Raw genomic sequence first — 23,776 nt, forward strand, 5'->3', positions numbered from 1 at the left:
CTGTTCACATTGTATTAAATTATATATTCCTCTTACATTCACCTCAACCAGAATAAAATCAAATTTGAGAATGTATATATACTATATATATAATAACCGCTTTATTATATATATATATAAATTGTCTAACTACCCCCTAAAAGTAATTTTAAATTAGAAAAGGTTACCCATTTGTATCAGCTGACGGCATCCCAGTCTCTCTCCATGGAAATGCACTGGCGCCAGTGCATACAATGAGAGAGTATGCCTCTTGGCAGAAACGGAGGGTCGACCAGTTGGCATAGGTAAATCACTGGCAGATTTTGGATGAAGAGTTCGGCCAAAGAGGAATACTGTCAGCCTGTTTTCCCTGGATACATTGCCCTTCATGCTTTGAGCTCCTTCGGGGAGGGAGGGTGGGGGATGGGAAAGGATAAACACCATGAAGTGTTCCTTCCAGAAACCTTAGAAAAACTGCCAAGAGACCAAGAGATTTCCAGATGGTTGGGAAAACCAAAGATGACAACAAAGCAAATCACAAATAGGCATTGATTAATGTGCTTTGCGTGGGTGCACTATTTTTTTTTTTTTTAATCATCTTAATCAGGAGCATCGGACACTGTGTGAATTTCCATCCGGGAATCCAGGGCCAGCTCTGAGGCCGAGGCATCGTTTTCTAGTTTCTGTTCCGCGTACACGTCTGTTCTCTCGGGGGACTCCATGCGACTGCGGACTTCTGCCACGCCGGGGTGGTTTTTCCGCAAGTGCTGGTTGAGGGTGCCTTGGAAAGGGAAGCACTTCCCGCAGATCTCACAGCGGAATGGCTTGTCGTCGGTATGGCCCCGGATGTGGTACTCCAACTGGTCCTTCCGCGTGTACTTCTTCCCGCAAAACTTGCATACAAAGGGCGTGATTCCCATGTGGAGTCGCATGTGCCTGTCAAGACTTCCCTTCTGGTTGAAGGACTTGCCGCAGTAGATGCAGATCAGCCTCTCGTTGTACGGGTACCAGTGACCTCGCGCGCTCCTCTCCCGGGGGCTGCTCTCGAAGCCCGGGTTATTCACCACGGCCTCGCTGTCGGAACCCTGCACCAGGCCCTGCAGATCACTGTGCAGGTGGACGGACGGGGCCCGCTTCTGGCGGGCCCGTCCTCCTCGGAAACAGCTCAGCATGGATCTGGAGGGGCTGGAGTTACTCAAACTTCCGAACGCCTCAGATACACCACCGGCCGGCTGTGAGGCTGCCTGGCAGTAGGAATAGGCGTGCTGGAGCACAGAGCCATAGGAACCCACGTTCACGGCCACCACTTGCTCCCCATCAACCATCTCGGTGTGGTACCCGTCGTCTCCCAGGGACGAGCTGTCGGAACAGCTGGGCCGGTCGGACTTCTCCATCTTCACTTTCACCTCGGTGATCTGGCTCTCCCTCCCCAGCAGGTCCCCTTGCTCATGGTCCCCCTCGATTTGGATCTCGTACTCGGAGACGCTCCCACTGCTCCCTCGGTCCGAGTGCCCTTCCTCCTGTAAACGGCTGCTGCGCAGAGCTTTGCTGGGTGTGGTCTCCATCCGAAGATCGCTGCTTGTGCTGGGCTGCCGGACCTGAGAGCAGTATGGCGGGGAGATCTCCACCGGGTTGGCAAAGAAGCTGCTGTCTTTCACTCCGTTGCGGCTCTCCGGGGTCTCTTCCGCACCGACGGTCACGGAGTCCACGTCTCCCACACTGATTTTTGAATGGATGCTCTCTAGGATCTGCGTGCACTTGTCAATGACACACTGCATCTGAAGAAAGCTAGCTGCCGTCAGAAAACTGACAACATCCTTCAGCTGCAAGGACATCCTTCCAGTGTAACAAAATGAAAGCAACTGTTCAAACACATTGGGGTTTTTAATCACTGATATTGACAAGCCACTCATGGTACTTAGTGCTGAATGGTCCCGGAAGTAGGGGGAGCTGGCCGCCAGAACGGCTTTGTGGGCTCGGAATGGCTGACCCTGAATGTGGACAATGATGTCGCATAGTTTTCCTTGCAGGCGGAGTTCGTTTAGCTGGCTCAGGACGGTGCTGCTGTACTCGGGCACATCAAACTGAATAAAACTGCTGCTGTCCATTTCTACTGACACGAAGCGTAATCTGAGGAGAGAGAGAGTTTCGTAATTCACCACTGACCCCCCACTTCAGTACAAGCCGTATAAACACAACCGTGCAAAAAAGACCACCACCGCCATCACTGTAGCTACTGTACATCTTCGGTTCTGCCCGAGCAATTTTCCTCTTACTGTCTCCTTTAATTCACCTAAAGCTAAATAACTTAATGATCAATTAGCCTAGTCTTGGCTGCCTTTCATCTTGATCGAAGTAAAACATGTTACATACAGTAAGGGCCATCTTTGCTCTAATTGAGAAGTTGGTATCCTTCTGAGAAACATATTTTCCTGTTTCACCTACCTTTGAGGAGTTGAAGTACTCTGTAAAAGATAAGTAAATTCATTTTTTAAAATGTTCTGCTTTATGTGCATATTTCAACTGGTGTTTTTCAAGTATACGGCACACTGGATACACTGAATGGAGCATAAGTCCTTTTTAGTTTAGAATTTGAGTTGCTGTCTTGTACATTTTTTCCCCCTTCAGCTCTACACACCTTTATCTCCTTTGGGGTCGGTAATTCATACAGCAATGCTTTATCTCTTTCACTGAAGAGGTTTTAGAGGGTAGGAGCAAGAGTGATGGACATACCAGGAGTGTATCATCTTCTGCAACTGCCCCCCTGCCTAGAATCCACAGCTCTGATTACTCGAAACTACAGAGGGTGTAGACCTCAGGCTGCATTCTCTGACCACAACCAAATTAGATCTGACATTTATATTTCTGTTTTTAAAGCCCAATCAATAGAAATTTAAATACCTCCTGAATAAGTACTGAATCAAAGAGAAAAATCAATAAGGACTAAAGCTGTTTAGAAAATAAGAAAACTCACATCAAATCTGCAGTAAGAAGGGTTTAGGAATGAAATTTATTTATATGTCCAACTTAGTTGACAATGCATCCAAAAAGAAATGGATAGATATGTGATAAAGCAAACAGAGTAAAATGTTAACAAGTGTGGCATCTGTATACTGTATACTGTTGTTTATTGTATAATAAAATTCAACTTTTCTGTATGTTTGAAATTTTTCACAGTGAAATGTTGGGGTTCTCAAATAACAAATTTTAACAGGCAATATCAATGCCTTAAAACACTTTTATCATTGAAGAATAAAAATAAATAAAATCACTTAAGAGGTTAGAAAAGGAACAATAAGTTAAATCCAAAGAAAACAAAAAAGTAATATAGAAGAGTATTTAATCACAGAGACAAAGTTTTAAATTTTAAGATAAGACAATGTGCAACTAAATTTAAGACTCCTTCAGAAAAAGATCCATCAGTGTGATAAATCACATTAGAATATAATCACATCAGAATTTGTTAAAACATTTTAGAGAAGGATCCTGTGCCCTTATTTATTCTAGATTTATTATTTAAATCTGAGTGGCATAAATATATTTTTAGGATAACAAAAATTGGCAGGATTAAATTAAAAAGAAACAGAAGTGCTAAAGCACAAATGACCTTAAGGCCATTCACACTGTTCTAGATGCATGCTCAAACAGGTTAAGCATCTCTGTTCATATGGCATATATCTGATACCAGGAAATGGCAAACAGCATAAAGATGACTGTCAACTTTAACTCAGTAAAGAGACTTCACTAAACAGACTTTCTTTAATATCCTAAAGGAAATATTAGCAAAAATAATTCATTAAAGAAATAATAAATTATGATCAAGTGTAAGGATGGCTCTCTGTAGTCGCTAAGTTGTGTCCGAGTCTCGTGACTCCATGGACTGTAGCCTGCCAGGCTCCTCTGTCCGTGGAATTCTCCAGGCAAGAATACTGGAGTGAGTTGCCATTTCCTTCTCCAAGGATGGCTATATATTATGAAATACACAAATATAATTTGCAACCTCAATAAGTCAAAGGTGAAAAACCATATGGCCGTACCAATTCTAAGCTGAACATGCATTTTAGAAAGTTAAGTTACTTTCAAAGTAAGGAACAAAATACTCAATAAGTTAGTAAGGCCAGAACAATATTTTCTTAATATAATAAAGTATCTACTGCAAACCAATGGCAACATCACCTTGAAAAAGGAAACACATCTGCATTTCCCAAAATGTATTTAGTAGAACATAAGCCCCCAGCTCACCATCACGACCTCCTAGGACTTAAAAATATTAGCATAATAACCCATCTGCAAAGTTCTACGGACAAGAATTCTATTCAACTCAGCAGTTTGCAAACTTATTTAACCATGAAGCTCTTCTCTCAAGGTACACATATTAATATTCCAAAGAATTAGTGTTCCTGGGCACACACTCTGGTAAACATTTTACCAAAGTGTTTCACGTTAATGCCTGCGAAGCTATCAGGTTGTCTACCCACTACTTCTTTTACCTAACATTGTTCTTGACGTTTCAGGCAAAGCAACAAGAGAAAACTAAGGCGTAAAGCCTTTAGAAAAGAGGAGGTAAAATTACTTTTCAAGGGAGATATGATTATTTACACAGAAAATACAAAAGAACTGCTTGAAAAAAATTTGTTAGAATCAGGATCTAATAACAGGATTCCAAAAATTATTATTGATTAAAAAAACAGTTAGGTAAGCTAATGACAAGTTACTACCAACAACAGCAACAGAAACTATAAAACACTTGGGGGATAAACAAAAAATAGGATCTACAAGAATAAAACTGTAACACTTTAATAAGACAAAGAACACATACAAATGAAGACACATACACTTCTGAGAGGCAGGAAGATTTGATACTGTGAAGATGAACACATTTCCTGCAAGTCAGTTTATAAATATAATGCAGTTCAATGGGGTATTTTATTAGAAATCTGACAAAATGATTTTAAAATTAATCTAGAACACTGCTGTCCAACAGAAGTATAATGTAAGCCATGTTTAATGTTTTCTAGCAGTTAACATTGTTTAAAAGTATAAACTTTAAACCATTTTTTAAACCCAATATAGCTAAAACATTACCATTTTAAGATCAACATTAGAAAGTTATTAATGAGATATCTTATATTCTTGTTTCCACACTAAGTCTTTTTTTTTCATTATTATTTCCATTTTATTGATTAGGAAACTGAGATACAAGAGAAGGGTCTTACTCAAGGCTACATGGTTATTTCCACAACACTCTTAGAATTTCATGTGTCATACTAAGTCGAAGCATGATGTATATTTTATATTTATAGCACATCTCAATTTGGAATAACTACATTTCAAGTGCTCAATAGCCATAAGTGGGCAGTGGCTACCATACTGGGCAACAAAGATCTAGAATAAATACTGAAAAAATTATAGAAAAAGAAAACTGCAGCCAAACACACAGATGTCAAAATGGATTCATTCATTTTGTAAATATACACTGAGTGTATGTATTTATACACTGTATAAAAGTATGCTTGGCACTAGGGACCCAGGTGAGCTTCAATTCTTCTGTTGTAAACTGTGGTAAGAGCTGTAAGATCTTTCATAATGGAGGACAGAAGGATGATATCTCAGCTGAGACCTCAAGGAAGAGTAAAGGTTAGCCAGATATTGGGAGATTGGGGGTGCTGCAGAGAAACGTTCCGGCCTTCCAGACAGAAGGCGCCACATGCACAAAGGATGAGCGGCTGAGTCGGGAAGGAAGGAGATGCTGGAGCGCTGTGGCACAGCTGGGAGGAGGGGCGAGGGCAGAGAGCACGTGAGGCGCCCAAGGCAGGTAGAAGTCAGACCAGGATGGGCCTTCAGGGGCCACTTTCAATCGGAGACAGAGGAGGATTTCTGGAAATAGATGCTTCTTGGATAATATGAATAAATAATAATAAAGTCAGCGCCCTTCTTCACAACACACTCAAAGGTAACTTTGAGAGCATACAAAGACAGATATCGGAAGAAAGGGAGATTTAACTATTTAAGTATAATAAAAACTTCTTTACATCTAAAAAATATATTTTTTATCATAAAAAAAGATAAATGATGAAAAATATATAACATCCATGGCAGAGAATTATAAAACTCTTACAAATCAATAAGTCAAATAAGACAACTGAAAAGTGAGCAAAGAATATGAACAGATGCTTTAAAAAAAATTAAAATAGCCTCTAAACGTAGGGATAAAATGCTTAACTTCATCAATAAGGCAAAATATAAAAATTAACACAAGACACAATTCTTCTTTCTCAAACTGCCCAGGCTTTTAAAAATGCAACTCAGCAGGTAGTGATTATAGGAAGAGAGATGCTCTCATATACTCTGGTAAGCAAATAAAACAAAAGCCTTAAAACGGGAATTTCTCTCGACGAAGCACTCTGTACCATAAAAAAGTCATGAATAAAGACACAAACATTTACTCATAACTGTATTCAATTACAAAGCAAATAATGGAAACAACCTAAATAAACGTTCAACGATAAGGGAATTATTAAAGTACGACTTCCAGATGTTCAAGCTGATTTTAAAAAAGGCAGAGGAACCAGAGATCAAATTGCCAACATATGCTGGATCATGGAAAAAGCAAGAGAGTCCCAGAAAAACATCTATTTCTGCTTTATTGACTATGCCAAAGCCTTTGACTGTATGGATTACAACAAACTGTGGAAAATTCTGAAAGAGACGGGAATACCAGACCACCTGACCAGCCTCTTGAGAAACCTATATGCAGGTCAGGAAGCAACAGTTAGAACTGCACATGGAACAACAGACTGGTTCCAAATAGGACAAGGAGTACGTCAAGGCTGTATATTGTCACCTTGCTTATTTAACTTATATGCAGAGTACATCATGAGGAATGCTGGGCTGGAAGAAGCACAAGCTGGAATCAAGATTGCTGGGAGAAATATCAATAACCTCAGATATGCAGATGACACTATCCTTAGGGCAGAAAGTGAAGAGGAACTAAAGAGCCTCTTGATGAAAGTGAAAGAGGAAAGTGAAAAAGTTGGCTTAAAGCTCAACATTCAGAAAACTAATATCATGGCATCCAGTCCCACCACTTCATGGGAAATAGATGGGGAAACAGTGGAAACACTGTCAGACTTTATCTTTTTGGGCTCCAAAATCACTGCGGATGCTGATTGCAGCCAGGAAATTAAAAGACGCTTACTCCTTGGAAGGAAAGTTATGACCAACCTAGATAGCATATTAAAAAGCAGAGACATTACTTTGCCAACCAAGGTCCATCTAGTCAAGGCTATGGTTTTTCCAGTGGTCATGTATGGATGTGAGAGTTGGACTGTGAAGAAAGCTGATCACCCAAGAATTGATGCTTTTGAACTGTGGGGTTGGAGAAGACTCTTGAGAGTCCCTTAGACTGCAAGGAGATCCAACCAGTCCATTCTAAAGGAGATCAATCCTGGGTGTTCATTGGAAGGACTGATGCTAAAGCTGAAGCTGCAATACTTTGGCCACCTCATGCGACGAGTTGACTCATTGGAAAAGAGTCTGATGCTGGGAGGGATTGGGGGCAGGAGGAGACGGGGACGACAGAGAATGAGATGGCTGGACGGCATCACCGACTCGGTGGACATGATTTTGAGTGAACTCTGGGAGTTGGTGATGGACAGGGAGGCCTGGCGTGCTGTGATTCATGGGGTTGCAAAGAGTCGGACACGACTGAGCGACTGAACTGAACGGAACTGACACCTATATACCAAATATCAAGTCATTACTAAAATGATGGTAAAGAAGAATTCAAAGTTCCACAAAATATAAGTACTATGAGGGTAGGAATTTTTATCTGTTATATTAACCATCTGCCAGATAATTGCCTGGCACATAGTGGATACTCAGTAAATATGTGCTGAATGAATATTTAGTGACACAGCAAAAAATCAGATCAACTGCAAATGAACAGGAAGGATTTTTATGGGTAATGGAAATGGTCTAAAACTGAATTACGATGATAGTCTGACAACTTTTTAAGTTTACTAAAAACGTCACTGAATCATATACTTAAGATGGGTGTTTTTACACCTCAACAAAGCTGTTAGAAAAATCAGGTGATCACAGAATATAAAGAAGGATATTTCTAAAAGTATGTATGTATTTATAAATATTAAATAAACATAGATAATATTAAAGAATATATATAAAACATTTACATTAATGAAACAGTAAAGATGTTTTAACTTACTTCTTTGTATTTTTCTGTATGTTCCAGACTTCCATAGTGAACATGCATTTCTTGGAATGACACATATATAATATATATATACATATACATTAAAATCCAAACTAGATGACAATTGGACGGACAGACACTGGAATATAAAATGGGACAAACACTATGGAGGGCATTTCAATAGTATCCAGCAAAATACAAATGATCCCCCATGACTGAGTAATTTTAGCTCTAGGAATTCATTACAGCATAGTTTATGACAAAAGACTGGAAACAAACTAAATTCTAATCAAGAAGAGTCTGACTAAGAAACTATGATATGTCCATACTAAAGACTACTATACAACCAAAAAAATGAATAAGGAAGCTCTTTTCATACTGTTATGAAGCAATCACTATAATATATTCCTGAATGAAAAAAATCAGATGCAGAGCAGTATATATGACACTGTATTTGTACAAAGCAAAGTGAAAACACACATATCTGTGTCAACGTGTACAGATACGAGCACAATATTTCTGGAATGATGCACAAAAACAAACAGCCTATTGGGAGGGGGAAATACAGAGTAGCTGAAAGACCCTTTCAGTGAATCATTTTAGACTCTTAAAATTCTGATCCAAGTGGATGTATTACTTACTTAAAACAGGTAGCATTTAAAAAAATTAAAGGAACTTCACCTAGTTTTAAAAAAAATAAGATAATATACTCGTTGGAAGAATTTGGAGTCAGATGTGGATTCAAACGATGTTGGATTTCCATTTATAAAACCTTGGGCAAGGTACTTTATAACTTTTCCAAGTCTCAGCTTTGTTTTGTTTTTTTTTAATGGTAATAATAGTCTTTGCCTCATGGGTTGTTATGAGAAAACATGTAAGAAGCAATCTGTACAATGGATGCTTGGCACATGGCAATCAATGTTATTAGCTACTGAGACTTTTTTTAGGGGACAGGATGGTGTAACAAAGAGAACTGATTTTGAAATTAGACTTGGCTATGAATCCTGGCTGTGCTACTTTCTAATAAAAATAACAACAATGATTGTTTAAATAATTACATGGCCTTACACAAGTCAGTTAACTTTGATCTCTGTATGAAAAGCTTGTGGAAGAACTATTACCCAACACGACTGATGTAAAATTGAATGAAGGAAATTCATGCAATGAATGAGTATAATAGCTTAGGTATAATGAGTGCCCATAAGGGCTTCCCTGGTGGCTCAGAGGTTAAAGTGTCTGCCCGCAATGCGGGACACCTGGGTTCGATCCCTGGGTCGGGAAGATCCCCTGGAGAAGAAAATGGCAACCAACTCCAGTATTCTTGCCTGGAGAATCCCATGGACAGAGAAGCCTGGTGGGCTACAGTTCATGGGGTCACAAAGAGTCGGACACGACTGAGCGACTTCACTTTCACTTTCTATCTTGTGCGAAACACCTTACATATGTTAACTTCTCTTATCAACTCTGAGGTGAATACTATGATTGTTGCCATTTTATAGATAAAAAAAAAAAAAAAACTGAAGAAAAGAAGACACTTGCCAAAGGACCCAGTGCTAATGGATGAACTTAGTCTGGAGCCAGAGGTCAGGCTCGTAACTACACCAGACTGCCTTCTAGAAACATACCCACTGCCTGGCACCTGCCAAGTGGTCAAATGTTACCTATTCATTACAGCATTTTCAAGACACACAAGGGTGTGTAAACAGTGACTTTTGGAATTAAAGGGCAAAAGGAAGGTGGGTTCAGGCTTTTAAAAGGTACAGAGACCTGGGCAAAAACCAGTAGAAAAAGGAAAACAAAAAAGCATTTCTGAAATAGTCTGTAAAACTGAGAACAGTTCCACAATGAGGCTTCCTCCTCCTCTATGTGGCTTTTTATCTTCTTCTCAGAAAGTAGAGAACTGCACTTGAAAGAAAATCACTGAAGAGAAAAATGAAAAGACCATGATTAACACCTAAGAGAGGAATTCCATTTTTCTGCAAAATGAGAAAGGAAGTGCTCCACTCTCCTCTCCTTGACACTGACACCTACTTTCAGCTGTGACAATGAGATTCAGACTCCAGCCTCAAGCTGCTAACAAGCCAACACTCAAGGAAGAAGATTCTCAGAGACTGACACACAACGAAATTACAGGGAATTTAAGTCCTAGTCACATTACCAGGTTAAAGGCAGTAAAGGCGTAACTAATCACAAGTCTACACCCAGGCCTGACTTATCAGGTCCAGCAGTCCGGAAGTAAAGGACGTCAGAATCTCTTAAGAGACACATCAAGTTAAGGCAGAACCCTCCATACTCTGTATTCTCTGTACTAGCCATTTCCCATGAGCTAATCACTGGTTCCTCGAGGGTCTTGACCTCTCCTGTGAATGGAATGACAGCGGGCCCACACCTAAGTTAGATCAACTTTTAATTTTATCTTTAAAGTAACTTATATGCATATGGTCAAACTTCAAACTATAGTACAGAAAAATATAAAGTGGGTATCTTCGTTCTCCTCCGGTCTCTTCTTCCAAAGATAATCACTTGGAAGCATTTGTGGGTGTTCTTTCAGAGAAAACTATAAACACATATCAGCATAAACTGTCCTGTACACTGCTTTTTAACAATGTATTTAAGGGGTTACCCTGGTGGTCCAGTGGTTAAGACTCTGCCTTCCAATGCAGGGGATGCAGGTTCGATCCCTGGTTGGGGAACTAAGATCCCATGTACTACAGGATCAATGAAGCCCAAGCACCGCAACTGCTGAGCCAAGCACTCTGGAGCCTGTGCTCCGCAACAGGAGAGAGGCCACGGTGCCACAAAGACCCAACGCAGCCAAAAAATGTCTAATACTCCTTAACATCCTTCCACAGCAACGCAAATTCATCTACTTCATCTTCTTTTCTGATTCTTCGTATTCCACGGGTAGCTGTGTCACCATGTGCTCAGTCAGTCCCCAGGTGATACCAAAAGCTGGAAACCATTTAAATGGTCACAGCATTTCCTCCTAGCAGAGGGACTGCTGTGTTAGTTTCACATCCATCGACAATGCCAACTCATCTCCCAAAAGGTGGCAGCAACTGTCCTTTCACCAACAGCATATGAAGTGCTTGTACCCCCATAACTGCCAACAATGAGTATCAAACTTTCTCACTTTTGCCACACTGACAGGTTAAAAGTGGTATTTCATTGTGCTGTGACTTAATTATAAATGAGGTAGATCATCTATTGTGGTGTTCAACGGCAATTTGTCTGTCTGTCTTTCAGCTGCCTTTGCCCATATCTGACTCTTTTAATGAATTGTCAGAGTTCTTTGCAAATTAAGAAAATTAGCCTTCTGTTAAACGTGCTGCAAGTATTAGATTTAATTGCAATCACTAAATGGCATACTGACTGGGAATTTAAATTATTTTTCTACATTTATAGGAAATATTCAATTTCAATCTTCTACATGCACATAACCAAAGGGAATTCAAAGATAAGTAAGAGTCCCAGCCTTGCAGTTTGTCACAGGCTTACTGCAGATTCCTCCCAACTCCGAGAGATAGGGGAATGGAATTCATTTTTGATAATGCAGAGAAGTGATTTATATTGGTTTTTCATTTAGACTAAATTTGAAGCTGCTACAGAAAACAATAATGTATTTGATTATTCCACTCACCAAATACATCAGAATCAGTATTCTTTCACTCAGCAGATTTATCACAGCTCTTTCTGTCCCATTACAGTTCAGTTGCTCAGTCGTGCCTGATTGCGACCCCATGGACTGCAGCACACCCAGGCCTCCTGGTCCATCACCAACTTCCAGAGCCTACTAAAACTCATGTCCGTTGAGTCAGTGATGCCATCCAACCATCTCATCTTCTGTCGTCACCTTCTCCTCCCACCTTCAATCTTTCCCAGGATCAGGGTCTTTTCCAACGAGTCAGTTCTTTGCGTCGGGTGGCCAAAGTATTGGAATTTCAGCTTCAGCATCAGTCTTTCCATCAGTCCTAAAAAATCAGAACTGATTTCCTTTAGGATTGACTGGTTGGATCTCCTTGAAGTCCAAGGGACTCTCAAGAGTCTTCTCCAACAACACAGTTCAAAAGCATCAATTCTTCAGCACTCAGCCTTCTTTATAGTCTAACTCTCACATCCATATATGACAAAACCACCCCCAATTAGATATTTACGCTAAAACAAGCATATATAAACTGGATATTTTTCTTCAATACCATTAACACTTATTTTAACAATACTTATCTTGGTTTTGTTTGTAAAATTATACTTTGGATAAGAATGTGAAATACTTCTTTTTGAAAACATACCTGAAGAGGATGTTAATTAAAATGGTCTGCTGGGAAGTTCAAAACTGTCAGCTCCTCTATCTCTTCATAACCCTCTTCTGCTCATTCAACTAATGGACACACACCTTTCTGCTCTCCAACTTCCTTCACTGGAATCCTTCCACACCTCTGGAGGCAACTCTCACCTTGCACACGGCCCTTGCCACAGTCAGCTGAGGAGACTCGGCCATCACTGGTCCAAACAGTGGGTTCTGGGAAGGATGTGGGCAGCCTTGCCATCCGTCCACCCCCACACCAGCCTCGGCAATTGTAAAAGGGGATCCCTGCCATCTTCCACCACACTTCTGAGACTCCCCTCGATACCTGGGAAAGTCCGTCACCACCATTACCAATAACCAACGTTTACTGAATGCTCCGTACATGCTGAGCAAGTTGTAAAGGCCTTATGTGTATTATTTCACTGAATCGTCTTGACCTTCCTCGAGAAGGCAGGTATTATCACCCTCACTTGAGAGATGAGGAAACTGAGGCTCCAAGAGGCTAACTTTTTCAGGACTGTTGCAAAGTCTGGCCAGCTAAAGTCCCTACACAATAATCCCTTATCCTTGTTTGATTGGCCCAAGGGTAACAGCAGGACCACTCAGGGAGGCAGGGGAGTTGAGGAAAAGGCCGGAGGAAAAGAAAGCTTGAGCTAGCTTACACTCCTGCCCAAGGATGGTGGCCAGAGAAAGGGACAGTGACAGGTGACAAATATCCTCCTCCTGCTGCCCCGGGCTCTGACTCCTTCCTCTGTGAGGAGGAGGGAGGTGGAGAAGGCAAAGGGGCGCATTTCAGTAATACCCACCAAACTTACAAGTGCACATACCCTGTGAATAAGCAGTCTTAGTTCTAGGAATTTACGACAGCACCCTCTTTCAAGATCAAAATCTCCCTCTTTTCTGGATCAAAGCCATGAGTAGAAGGAAGGGCTCCAAGCAGAAAAAAGTCCCAGGTGGCCCTCCAGCTGTGGTATATTATGCCCTCCACACTCACAGCTTTTACTCCCTCTTCCCCATCAGAGCCCTGCACCCTGGCTGATTTTAACCTGCATTAAATAAACAGCTATCTTTATATGCTAAAGCCTCTGTTCATTAGAACCCACAGATCTCGGGCTCAAGTAAGCTGTCCTTCTGGTATTCCAGGGTGAAAGTCACAGAGAGCAGATGCTGCCAAGAAGACATAAGTTCAGCCCAAGTTCAAGAGAATCCAAAGCAGCACTGAGACTGGAGTTTAAAAAGCAAGAGCAGGGACTTCCCTGGTGGTCCAGAGGTTAAAAATCTGCCTTCCTATGCAGGGCACACAGGTTCGATCCGTGGCTGGAGAATTAAGATCCCACATGCCACAGGCTGGTAAGCCAGAGCCACAAACTACTGAGCCCACAAGCTCTGGAGCCTGCACTCCGCCACTAGAGAGAAGCCTGTATGCTGCAACTAAGACCCGGTGCACCCAAATAAATAAACATTTTTGAAAAAGAAAAGCAAAAGCAGAGTGTGAGGGGCTACCCAGGACTGACCAAGTAGTGAGGAAGCCAGCTCTGAAAGCACTGAGGAAGCAGCAAGGCCAGCGCGGGCCAGGGCAAGTCAGAACCATGCGGGGCCAAGAGTGAGCAGCTTCGGAAGACCATGACCCCAGGCTGGAGAGTTAGGACAGACCGGATAGCCAGAGAAGGGAGGCCATTCACTCAGTGAGGCAGTGTGGGCACAAGCCACAGGGGAGAGGTGCTGGCCCATCAATGACCACGCAAGTCAGTCAGGGAGACTCGACCGACAGGCTTGAAGTAAAAGGTGACGGAAAGGGATCCCTGAAATAAATGTGCATGCACGCTCTGAAAAGAAAACAAAAATCTGATGCAAGACCATATGACAACAAGGCTTAGCGAGTAAAGCTGCCTGAAATCTTTTCGAGCTCCCACCCAAAAAAGGAACATATGACCACACCCAGGCATCAGGACAAGAGGCTGTTGTGAAATGTTACAAACAAGGGAATGATACCCCCTAATCAAGAGTCCAAAGCTCACTAGGAATACACACATTTTACCTGAAGGAGCTTTAAAAAAGCCACTTCGCAAAGACAGAGAAACCGGCTGACCATAATCTAACAGACTCAGCTGACCCTGGGAAGGGAGGACAGACACCCGTTCATCACACTCTGCTCTTCCCCGCAGCCTGCTCCATCCACTGAGCGTGAGCGAATGAGGGGAAAAAGGGCCGTGAGTGCTCTTCTCTGTGATCACTACAGGCTCACATAAAACGCCTGATCAATGGAAAATACAGCTCCTCAAGTTCTCAAAGGTACTGCATCCTTACCCATTTCTTATAAAGCACTAGGGCCTGTAAGAAGGGCCCTATTATTTCCATTTAATGTCATTACAGTCTTATGACAACATTTTTTTAAACTTCTTATTTCGTATTGGGGTGAAGCTGATTAACAATGTTTTAAGTTTCAGGTGAACAGCAAAGGGACTCAGTCATACATACACACGTATGAATTGTTTCCCAACTCCCCTCCCATCCAGGCTGCCACATAACACTGAGCAGAGTTCCCTGTGCTATGCAGTAGGTCCTTGTTGGTTATCCATTTTAAATATTGCAGTGGGTACATGTCCAGCCCAAACTCCTTAACTATCCCTTCCTCTCCCCTCCCCACCACCCCAACTATGACAGTATTTTTTAAAGACATGACTACCACCAAAAAATAACTAAGTGAAAAGCATGGGTGAGTTCATTTATAATAAAGACACAGAGGCCTTTGCAAGCATGACATAAATCCCAGAAGCAACAAAGACAAGCACAAATACATCTGACAACATAGAAATATATGATAACCCCCCCTCCCCAACAAAGCCAAAAGATAAATGACGTTTTGAGGGAAAGTACATGCACCTTTGACAAAGGGCTACTTTCCAAATTCCTTAATTTATAACTCAAACAGATTTGGGCTCACACAAATAATCCTACGGAAGAAGGGGCAAAAGATATGAACAGTTCAGAGAAAAAGTGATCAAAAAACACATGAAAAGATGTTTAGTTTTATTCATGATCAAGAAATGTGAATTACAAAAAGAAAAAATGACATATCATTCCTAGCCCATCAGACCTGCACACATTTTTAATGTGTGACAACTATACTCCAATAAAAATTAATTTTAAAAAAATGTGCAGGTGTAATCCTTAGGGATAATCTGGTAACATCAATCAGAATGTAAAAAGCATTTACTATTTGGTCCACAATTAACTACTAAGAGTTAAGCCTACAAATACACAGTTCTTACAACAGCATATTAGGATATATGAAACAAGGATGTCTGCTAAGCATTTTTATTCACTATAGCAAAAAAAAAAAGGAGGGGGGGAAATGAGCTCAAAATTCATGGAGAGAAGACTGGTTCAAAAAAACCCAATCAACAATGAAACACTACCCAGACATTAAGAAGAATAGACAGGACGTCCCTGGAGGTTCAGAGGTTAAGACTCCTCGCTCTCATTACACGCAGCATGGGTTCGATCCTTGGTTGGGGAAGGTCCCACATGCCAGAAAAAAAAAAACAAAGGAGGAGACAGATCTGTATCCTTCGACCTGAAAAGGAGTTCTAATATTTAGCCAAAACGGTGGATGTGGGAGTTGGATCATAAAGAAGGCTGAGCACCGAAGGATGGATGCTTTCCAACTGTGGTGTTGGAGAAGACTCTTGAGAGTCCCTTGGTCTGCAAGGAGATCTAACCAGTCCATCCTAAAGGAAATCAACCCTGAATATTCACTGGAGGAGCTGATGCTGAAGCTGAAGTTCCAATACTTTGGCTACCAGATGCAAAGAACCGACTCCTTGGAAAAGACCCTGATGCTGAGAAAGAGTGAAGGCAGGAGAAGGGGATGACAGAGAATGAGACCGTTGGATGGCATCACCGATACAATGGACATGAGTTTGAGCAAACTCTGGGAGACGGTGAAGGACAGGGAAGCCTGGCGTGTTGCAGTCCATGGGGGTCGCAAAGAGCTGGACACGACTGGACAACTGAGCAACAAGATATAAAAAAACGTATGTACCTATCTGATTTCCTTCACATACTTTTCTTAAAAGAACAAGTATATGCTGTTGTACCGATTTTGGAAGGACTTGCACGAAACCACTGATGCTGGTGCCTTTGGGGAATGAGGACTACAGACTGGGAAGGAGAACCGGGAACAGACTTACACTTTTCTGAAGGTTTCATCACACAGCTGTATTAGTCTCACTAAGAGATTTTTTAAGATACGTTACAGGATTCTACCTAAAAAGATGTAATTTTTAAAACCAAAGAATCTAGAGAAAGATAGGCTGCAAATGGATAATTACTGTATCAAGCAGGCAAATATAGAGGCAGAAACAAAGAACTGAGAGGGCAATGATTACTTCTGACCAAAGAAAAATCTTTAATCCAACAGAACAAAGAAAAACTTCATGGCTGAAGCAATATTTGAACAGGACTTTGCATTTCAAATGGAACAGGAAGAAGACTCCAGGCAGAAGTCTGGGAGAATCAAAGCACAGTGGGGCGAATATGTATGGTGTCTGGGGCAGTGGCCGGGCCCCAGGTACAGGGAATGACCCAGGAAAGAGGAATGCCGCGGTGGGAACATGGACATCCTTGAATACCATCCTGGAAATCTCAAACTGGATCCTGGTGGCTGCCAGTATGAACACGAGTCCAAAGAAGGACTCAACAGGACTTGGAGACTGAGGTACGCTATCCACTTTGGAACTCAAGTGAGCTCCGCCTCAGACAAGCTGCGTTTAGGCTGCCCTCTGGGCAACTGAACAGAGTTGGCCAATAAACCATTTGGGAGTAAACAAAAACTGTAGTAGCCAAGGACCCATGTGCTAACATGTAGTTACTCAGAGAGAGAAAACAGACAAGACAGTTGAGAACAGATCTGCTCCTACGGTAACACGGTATCTCATGAAAGAGGAAACATCCACGTCCAGTCCGCCCTTCAACACACCATTCCGCTGAGCTAGCACAGTTTTGCGTCATGCCTTTTGTTGAGCTGGAAGAAAACAGCAACGAAAACCAGAACTTAGACCCGTGCCACCCCACAGGGCTAACCCACTCCAAAGAGGACCCAAAGATAAGAAAGACACTTGCACGTCACCTGGGCAAAACACCCACATGAGTCTTGAAATCTTGAGTAAAGTCCAGGAACTGTTTCCCCATGATGACAACCTGAACAAAAGTAAAAGCATGAAACCTAAGCAGCTGAGGTGTGCTGATTCCTGAGCCGGCTGCGCCGCTGAGGGCACGCCTCCAGAGGCGAGCTCTGTGTGGTCGGCGACTGTGTGCCCAGAGTCTAGAAGAGACACGCACTCAGCAACCCCAACCAAGCTGGTGGCTCAGCTTTCAACTTTTCCCGCTGAACACCCAAGAGATGTAGGATCATCTCATCAGCAGGAAAAGTCTAGCAAGGTAGTTCACTCCCATCTAACCCACAAACACTCTCCTTTGCTCCACTTCATTTAAAAATACCCAGTGACATTGCCAAGAAAGGAAAGCAAGGTTACAAATTTGGAAGTTGTTTAAGGCACCAGGAGGTACCCATTATTCTGCATCAAGATGCTCATGATTCCAAACCCAGATTCGCACCTGCTGGCTTCAGTCACTTGCTGATACTGGAGACACAACTCAAGCTAGACTTCATCAGGCACCGAAGACCCTGAAGATCCCTAGTTTTCACTCTTAAACAAAAAGTCATTAAAAAGACTGCAGATGGGAGCACTGGGGACAACAGGCGTGGAAACGGCAGTAACAAAGGTATAAAAATAACTTTCCTAGGTATTTCTGCCTGGGTCTAGGTCAAAACTAAAATTGAGCTGTCATGAATTACAGTCTAATCCTTCAGAAAGTAGCAGCCGAAAAATACCAGGCCTGCCTGAAACATTGTGGTGCTGCTGAAACCCAATGCAAGAGGAAAAAAAATAAATAAAATGGCATTCCGTGATGGATATTCATGAAGTACTCATCCTAATTTAAAAGAAAACAAGTCTAGAGTTCTTACTGCATTAATTCATGTGAGCCTGAAAGAACATTTTTATCCAAACTGTGAGATTTCCTACCAAGGCGCTAACATTTTCCAAGTCTGCTCAGCTACACTCATTCTGAGAGCGCAGTGTGGTTTGACAGTGGGATTGTCTTTCAGTCAGTACAAAACATCAGAAGCTTCTTCCGAGCTTTCCAAGCAGGGTAGGAGTGCACTCTTTAACCTGCCTGGCAATAACAGTTACTGAGCTCCACCTGTGTACTGTACACTAAGTAAGCTCTCTACCTGCTCACTGAAGCTTCATGACAACACCATGAGACAGACACTGCAGCTGCACCCATTCTACAGATGGAAAAAACACTCAGAGAAACTAAGACCCTCTCCCAATTCATCCCAACTCACTAATGGCTGAGCCAGGATTTGAACCTACATTTGACAGTCTCCAAAACCAGGATTCTTCTCTCCTATAAGAGTAAGACTTTAATCCAGGCACAGTGGTGAGAATTAGGGGTTTTATTGGTGCTAGAGCCTTACTGATCACCTCTGAGTGGGAAAATAAAATTCTCAGTTACGGGTGTATCATTACACCAGCACAGTAATAATTAAGTGGTTACAATTTCTTGTACTTTGCAGCCATTTCTCTGCATAAAGTCCATTCTTTTTACTTCTATGAAGCGGGCAATTAGATGTCTAAAATCCTATCATGAAATAGAAAGACTAGCTCCAGTTAAAGGAATAAATAAGGAACTTCCCTGGTGGTCCAGTGGTTAAGAATACACCTTGCAATGCGGTGGACGTGGGTTCGATCCCTGGTCCAGGAAAATCCCACATGCCGCAGGGCCACTAAGCCCAAGCACCGCAAATACCGAGCCTGAGCTCTAGAGCCCTCGTCACAACTAGAGAGAAGCCCAAGCTCCGCAATGAAGATCCCCGTGCCACAGTTAAGACCCGATGCAGCCAAATAAATAAAATTAGAAAAGAAAAACAAATAATATGCTTGATTGGTTCACAATCAAGTCAAAGAGTTGCATCTTATCTGCACACTGCTGGCATGTTAAGGGGCACTGGACCTGGGAAAGAGATTAAGTCCGAACCTCTTATGCTGAAAGGATTAGAAAAGCTCACCTTGAATTGCTTTCTTCCATGAGGTTTTCCATGCCATCAATACAATCAGAAAATAACCATTAGAAATTAAACTGACTTCAGTTGATGAGCTTCACTAAGCTAAATCCAGCAGTTTGTCAGCTACAAAACATTAAATGGACACAATCAAGAAGTCTGAAAAACATTAAGCAGAATTCACACTTGAGAAAGATGAAAATTAATGGGAATAAAACATAATGATGCATTCCAGATGTCGTGATACAGACATTTCTGACAACTGCTTCAGCTGGAAGGTAGAATGAGGATCCAGAGACACGTAGAAACCCAGAACTCGGTAGACACACCGAGGTTCAGCAACCTGGCATGTCCCCACCTTGGTACATTTATACCTCACAATAATGAGGACGATGATGAAAACTTACTAAGCTGTTACCAAGGGCTATAAACTTTGCCACCTCCTTCGCATATTTTTCATTTCAAAATCCACAGAACCTTAGGAAATGGCTTTTATTATCCCCACACTACAAACGAGAAAACAAGAGCGTCAAAGACATTATATAAATGGTCCAAGCTCACATGGCTAGTAAGGAGCCCTGCCAGGATTCAAACCCAGACCCGATGCCCAAGCTCATGTTCTTTCCCCACAACCTCCCACTGAAGAATTACATGACTTTTTCTTTTCCCATAATCAAGAGCAAAGATTTTAATGTTTCAAAGATTCGTTTTACGTTATCTGCACTCAAAGAAGGAAAGCTGAAAACACCTGTCTTAAATAGCAGCATTAGACATCAATGACATATGACAGAGAAAACTGATAATAAAAGAGTCTCCTTTAAAAAGAGGGGGTTCAAAAAAATGTTTATAAGTCATTTAACAACAAAAACCATTAAGTGTTTTCATACCTGTTATAAAAGTACAGCTACAATATTAGATAAGTATTAAGACAAAATGCCCTCCAAAAACACCCATTCCAACTGGGACAAGAGCAAGTTCAATAACCAAGGAACAAGTGCTGAGTCCTGTGCTTTAGATTCTGAGTGCCACAAAGGCATGGATGGGGGTAGGGCGGTCAGGGAACACCCTCTGGAGGAAGTATATCTTCAGCAGGGGCTTGAAGGAAGTGAAATGGAGAATTTACACAGAGAAGAAAAAGGAGGCCGGTACTTCAGAAGGGGGAACTAGAGGAGCAAGGCCCTAGAGGCAGTCACAAACTCGACAGCAGACAGGGAGGAGCAGTGAACAAGGTCCAGGGAGGCGACCAGGGACCAAACCAGGGAGAGCCTGGAAAAGACGGGGTGGGCACTGACTGGACACAATGTGGCAGGCAGAGGACTCTGAAAGTGGTATACGTACCATAGCCTTTTAGCTGATGTCCTGGCCCCGAGCCTCTCCCTTCCCCTCCTGCAGATGATCATGAACTACTACCTCTAGTCTCTGGCCTCTCAACACTGACTTCAGAATAGTTTCAACTTTGGCCTAGTGCTCAAGTTCTTTCAGGAACCAGCCCAGACAATCTTTTCCTCTTATCCCTTCCTATACGCACCATTCTCCACAAGGAGACTGGTCTATTCACTAACTCCACAGGATCACTGGGCCTGACTCTTCTTTTCCTACTTGAGTCCTACTCATCCTTTAACAGCCAGCTCAAATGCCACCCCTCTTGCTAACCTCCCTGACCATTTGGCCTACAGTGACCTCCATCTCTCCTCCCTCTTAATTCTACAGCTCACAGGCGTTTCTCATCAGTCACCTTTGCACAGGTAGAGTCTGCACCCAATGTAAAGCTGCTTGGAGACTTTAAGTGTGCCTCCACTACTTTACCCCACCACATGGAACAGCGTCTTGACATTTAATAAGCAAGCACTCAACTCTTTTTTTTGACTTCCAACATTAAGCTTGGCATTAGCATAAAGGAAGGGTGGGGGAGGTGGGGGGCCTTCTGAAGTCTGAGACGGGCTAAGAAGCTGTTGCAATAATCCAGATGTCAAGCAAAGAGGGCCTGACTAGGAACAAAGGGAAAATGGGCAGATATAAACAACAAAAAATTTTGTGCGTGCAAAAACTCTGCAGGACGTGACTGACTCCTGCCAGGAACAAAAGCGAGGGATGAATTACGATAAGGCAAGGTTTAGAAAGGCTTCTTGGATTCATTTTAAAGACTGTCTGAAACCAAGTGTATTAAGTGGCTAAAAAGTCCAGATCTGCAAACTCTTCGGTGAAACTGCCCAGTATCTTGAACCAGGGACAGCCCTTCCAATTTCAGACATATATAGACTGACAGACTGGAAGCGTCTCTAGAGAGCTCATCTAAATACCCTCACTGATCAAAGTGGGAATCTGAGGTCCAACACGGAAGAGGCTTGCTGAAACCTCAAGCCTGAGACTCGCAGACTGCTGACGTCCCACGGCACAAGCCGCCTAGCTTAGGACACTGTCGACACCCCCCAGGTCAGCCCAGCCCTCCGTAATGGCAGGACCTTCCGAGGGCAAGAGTGACCATGGAGACGTCCAGGGCCAAGCACGACGCGCCGTCGCCTGTTTACCTGGAGAAAAGCGGTGGCATGGGGGCAGGGGCTCGGTTGCAGCCACCAGCAGGGCCGACCCCACGGCCCGGCACGGCTCTCCAGGGGACTTAACCATCCGGCCTCCCGGTACAAAGCGGGAGCGGCCCCCGGGGCCGAGGAGCCCGGAAGCAGGAGATCCCGAGACGCCCAGGGCGGAGGCTGGGGGAGTCCGGGGCAGCTGGCTGAGTGCGACCCTCAGCCCCGCAAGCAGCGTCCAGACACCGGGGGCCAAAGCAGGGCTGGCCCGTCGGGGGCGCGCGCCTGGCCGGAGCAGGTGCCCGGGGCCTCCCGACCCCGCCCGGCCTCGGCTCCAGCCCGCGCCACCCGCCCACCCGCCGGCCCTCTGGACTGACCAGGCGCGGAGGCTCCAGCCCCGCCGCGCCCAGAGCGAGCCGGACAGCGGCCCGGGACTGCCTCCGACCCCGCCGGCTACGTCCGCGCCTCGCCCGCTGCCCGCTGCCGCCTCGCCGGAGCGCCTCACCTGCCGAGAGCGCCGCGCTCACATCGCCCGCCCGCGGCGCCCCCTCCGCCGCCGCCGGCGCCAGGCCCGTCCCCGCCGCTCCGGCTGCCGCCCCAGCCCGCGCCCCCCGCCCCCGGAAGCGCTTCCCGGCCCCGCCCCCTCGGCGCCGGCGCTTCCGGGCAGGCGCGGACTCGGGCGCTGGGGACGCGGCCGGGGCCCCCCTCCGGGGCTCCGGGTCCCGTGTCCCGCCTGGGCCGCGTCCGGGAGCCTCGCTGCGGACGAATGGGCAAGCTGCAGCCTCGGTCCCGACTCCGGGAGGGGCCCGGGGGTGGCAGCTCCTCGGACCGCGACCTCCGCACCCGCCTTCTCCTCAGCGCCCCCTGCTGGCTGGAGGAGGGCTGCTCCGCGGGGCGCGCCCCGGGGCTCCCGGAGCGGAATGGGTGAGACAGCCAGGACCCTCGACCCACCACCGTCGCCCGGGACTCGCGCCCACCCTCCGCTTCCGGGACCCCGGCTCCCACAGCCCTTATGATGCCCGCCACTCACCCGGGCCGCGCAGGGGTCGCCCGTGCAGTGGTTGCTGCTGCTGCTGCTGCTGCTAAGTCACTTCAGTCGTGTCCGACTCTGTGTGACCCCATAGACGGAAGCCCACCAGGCTCCCCCGTCCCTGGGATTCTCCAGGCAAGAACACTGGAGTGGGTTGCCATTTCCTTCTCCAATGTGTGAAAGTGAAAAGTGAAAGTGAAGTCGCTCAGTCATGTCCGACCCTTAGCGACCCCACGGACTGCAGCCTACCAGGCTCCTCCATCCATGGGATTTTCTAGGCAAGAGTACTACTGCCTGCCAGATCGGGTCACTTAACTTGGGACCTTGGGCAGATCGTCTCCCTCAAAGAGGAGATGAAAATTCCGAACTTTGGGGAATATGAAACTCCTGTCCTAGATCAAGTCTCCCCAAAACGTGCATTTCCAGATCTTTGGAGGGCGCCCAATCTTGATATTACGGTGGGAGTGGGAGCCGCGCTCAGCATTTTTATGTTTCAGGTGAATTTAACACCTTTGAAGACCTTCCCTTTGCATTTTGGTGGACTCCTGCAAAGTTGTGGCAGAGGTTTATTTTCCTTTTTCTGACTTTG

The 23,776-nt window shown here is 44.1% G+C and overlaps 1 protein-coding gene across 3 annotated transcripts; it reads right to left on the minus strand.

Moving 5' to 3' along the window:
• Nucleotides 1-393: 393 nt before the first annotated feature.
• ZBTB34 (zinc finger and BTB domain containing 34) lies at nucleotides 394-23,152 on the minus strand. 3 transcript variants are annotated; one of them, XM_088841146.1, is made up of 5 exons: nucleotides 22,663-22,729; nucleotides 19,639-19,758; nucleotides 17,632-17,702; nucleotides 11,835-17,526; nucleotides 394-2,109 (listed from the first exon to the last, which is right to left on the minus strand). In XM_088841146.1, exon 5 carries the CDS (start codon nucleotides 2,085-2,087, stop codon nucleotides 579-581), a length of 1,509 nt encoding a protein of 502 aa, XP_088697272.1. In that variant the 5' UTR covers nucleotides 2,088-2,109; nucleotides 11,835-17,526; nucleotides 17,632-17,702; nucleotides 19,639-19,758; nucleotides 22,663-22,729; the 3' UTR covers nucleotides 394-578. The 3 variants fall into 3 exon arrangements, with proteins under 3 accessions (XP_088697272.1, XP_055255925.1, XP_055255927.1); XM_055399950.2 differs by lacking the exon at nucleotides 19,639-19,758 and having other exon boundaries at nucleotides 22,663-22,769; XM_055399952.2 differs by lacking the exons at nucleotides 11,835-17,526; nucleotides 17,632-17,702; nucleotides 19,639-19,758 and having other exon boundaries at nucleotides 22,663-23,152.
• Between the last annotated feature and the right edge of the window lie 624 nt (nucleotides 23,153-23,776).

This window comes from Moschus berezovskii, chromosome 11, assembly GCF_049115385.1.
Source record: "Moschus berezovskii isolate FMDL1 chromosome 11, NW_MosBer_1.0, whole genome shotgun sequence".
Classification (NCBI taxonomy): Eukaryota; Metazoa; Chordata; class Mammalia; order Artiodactyla; family Moschidae; genus Moschus; species Moschus berezovskii.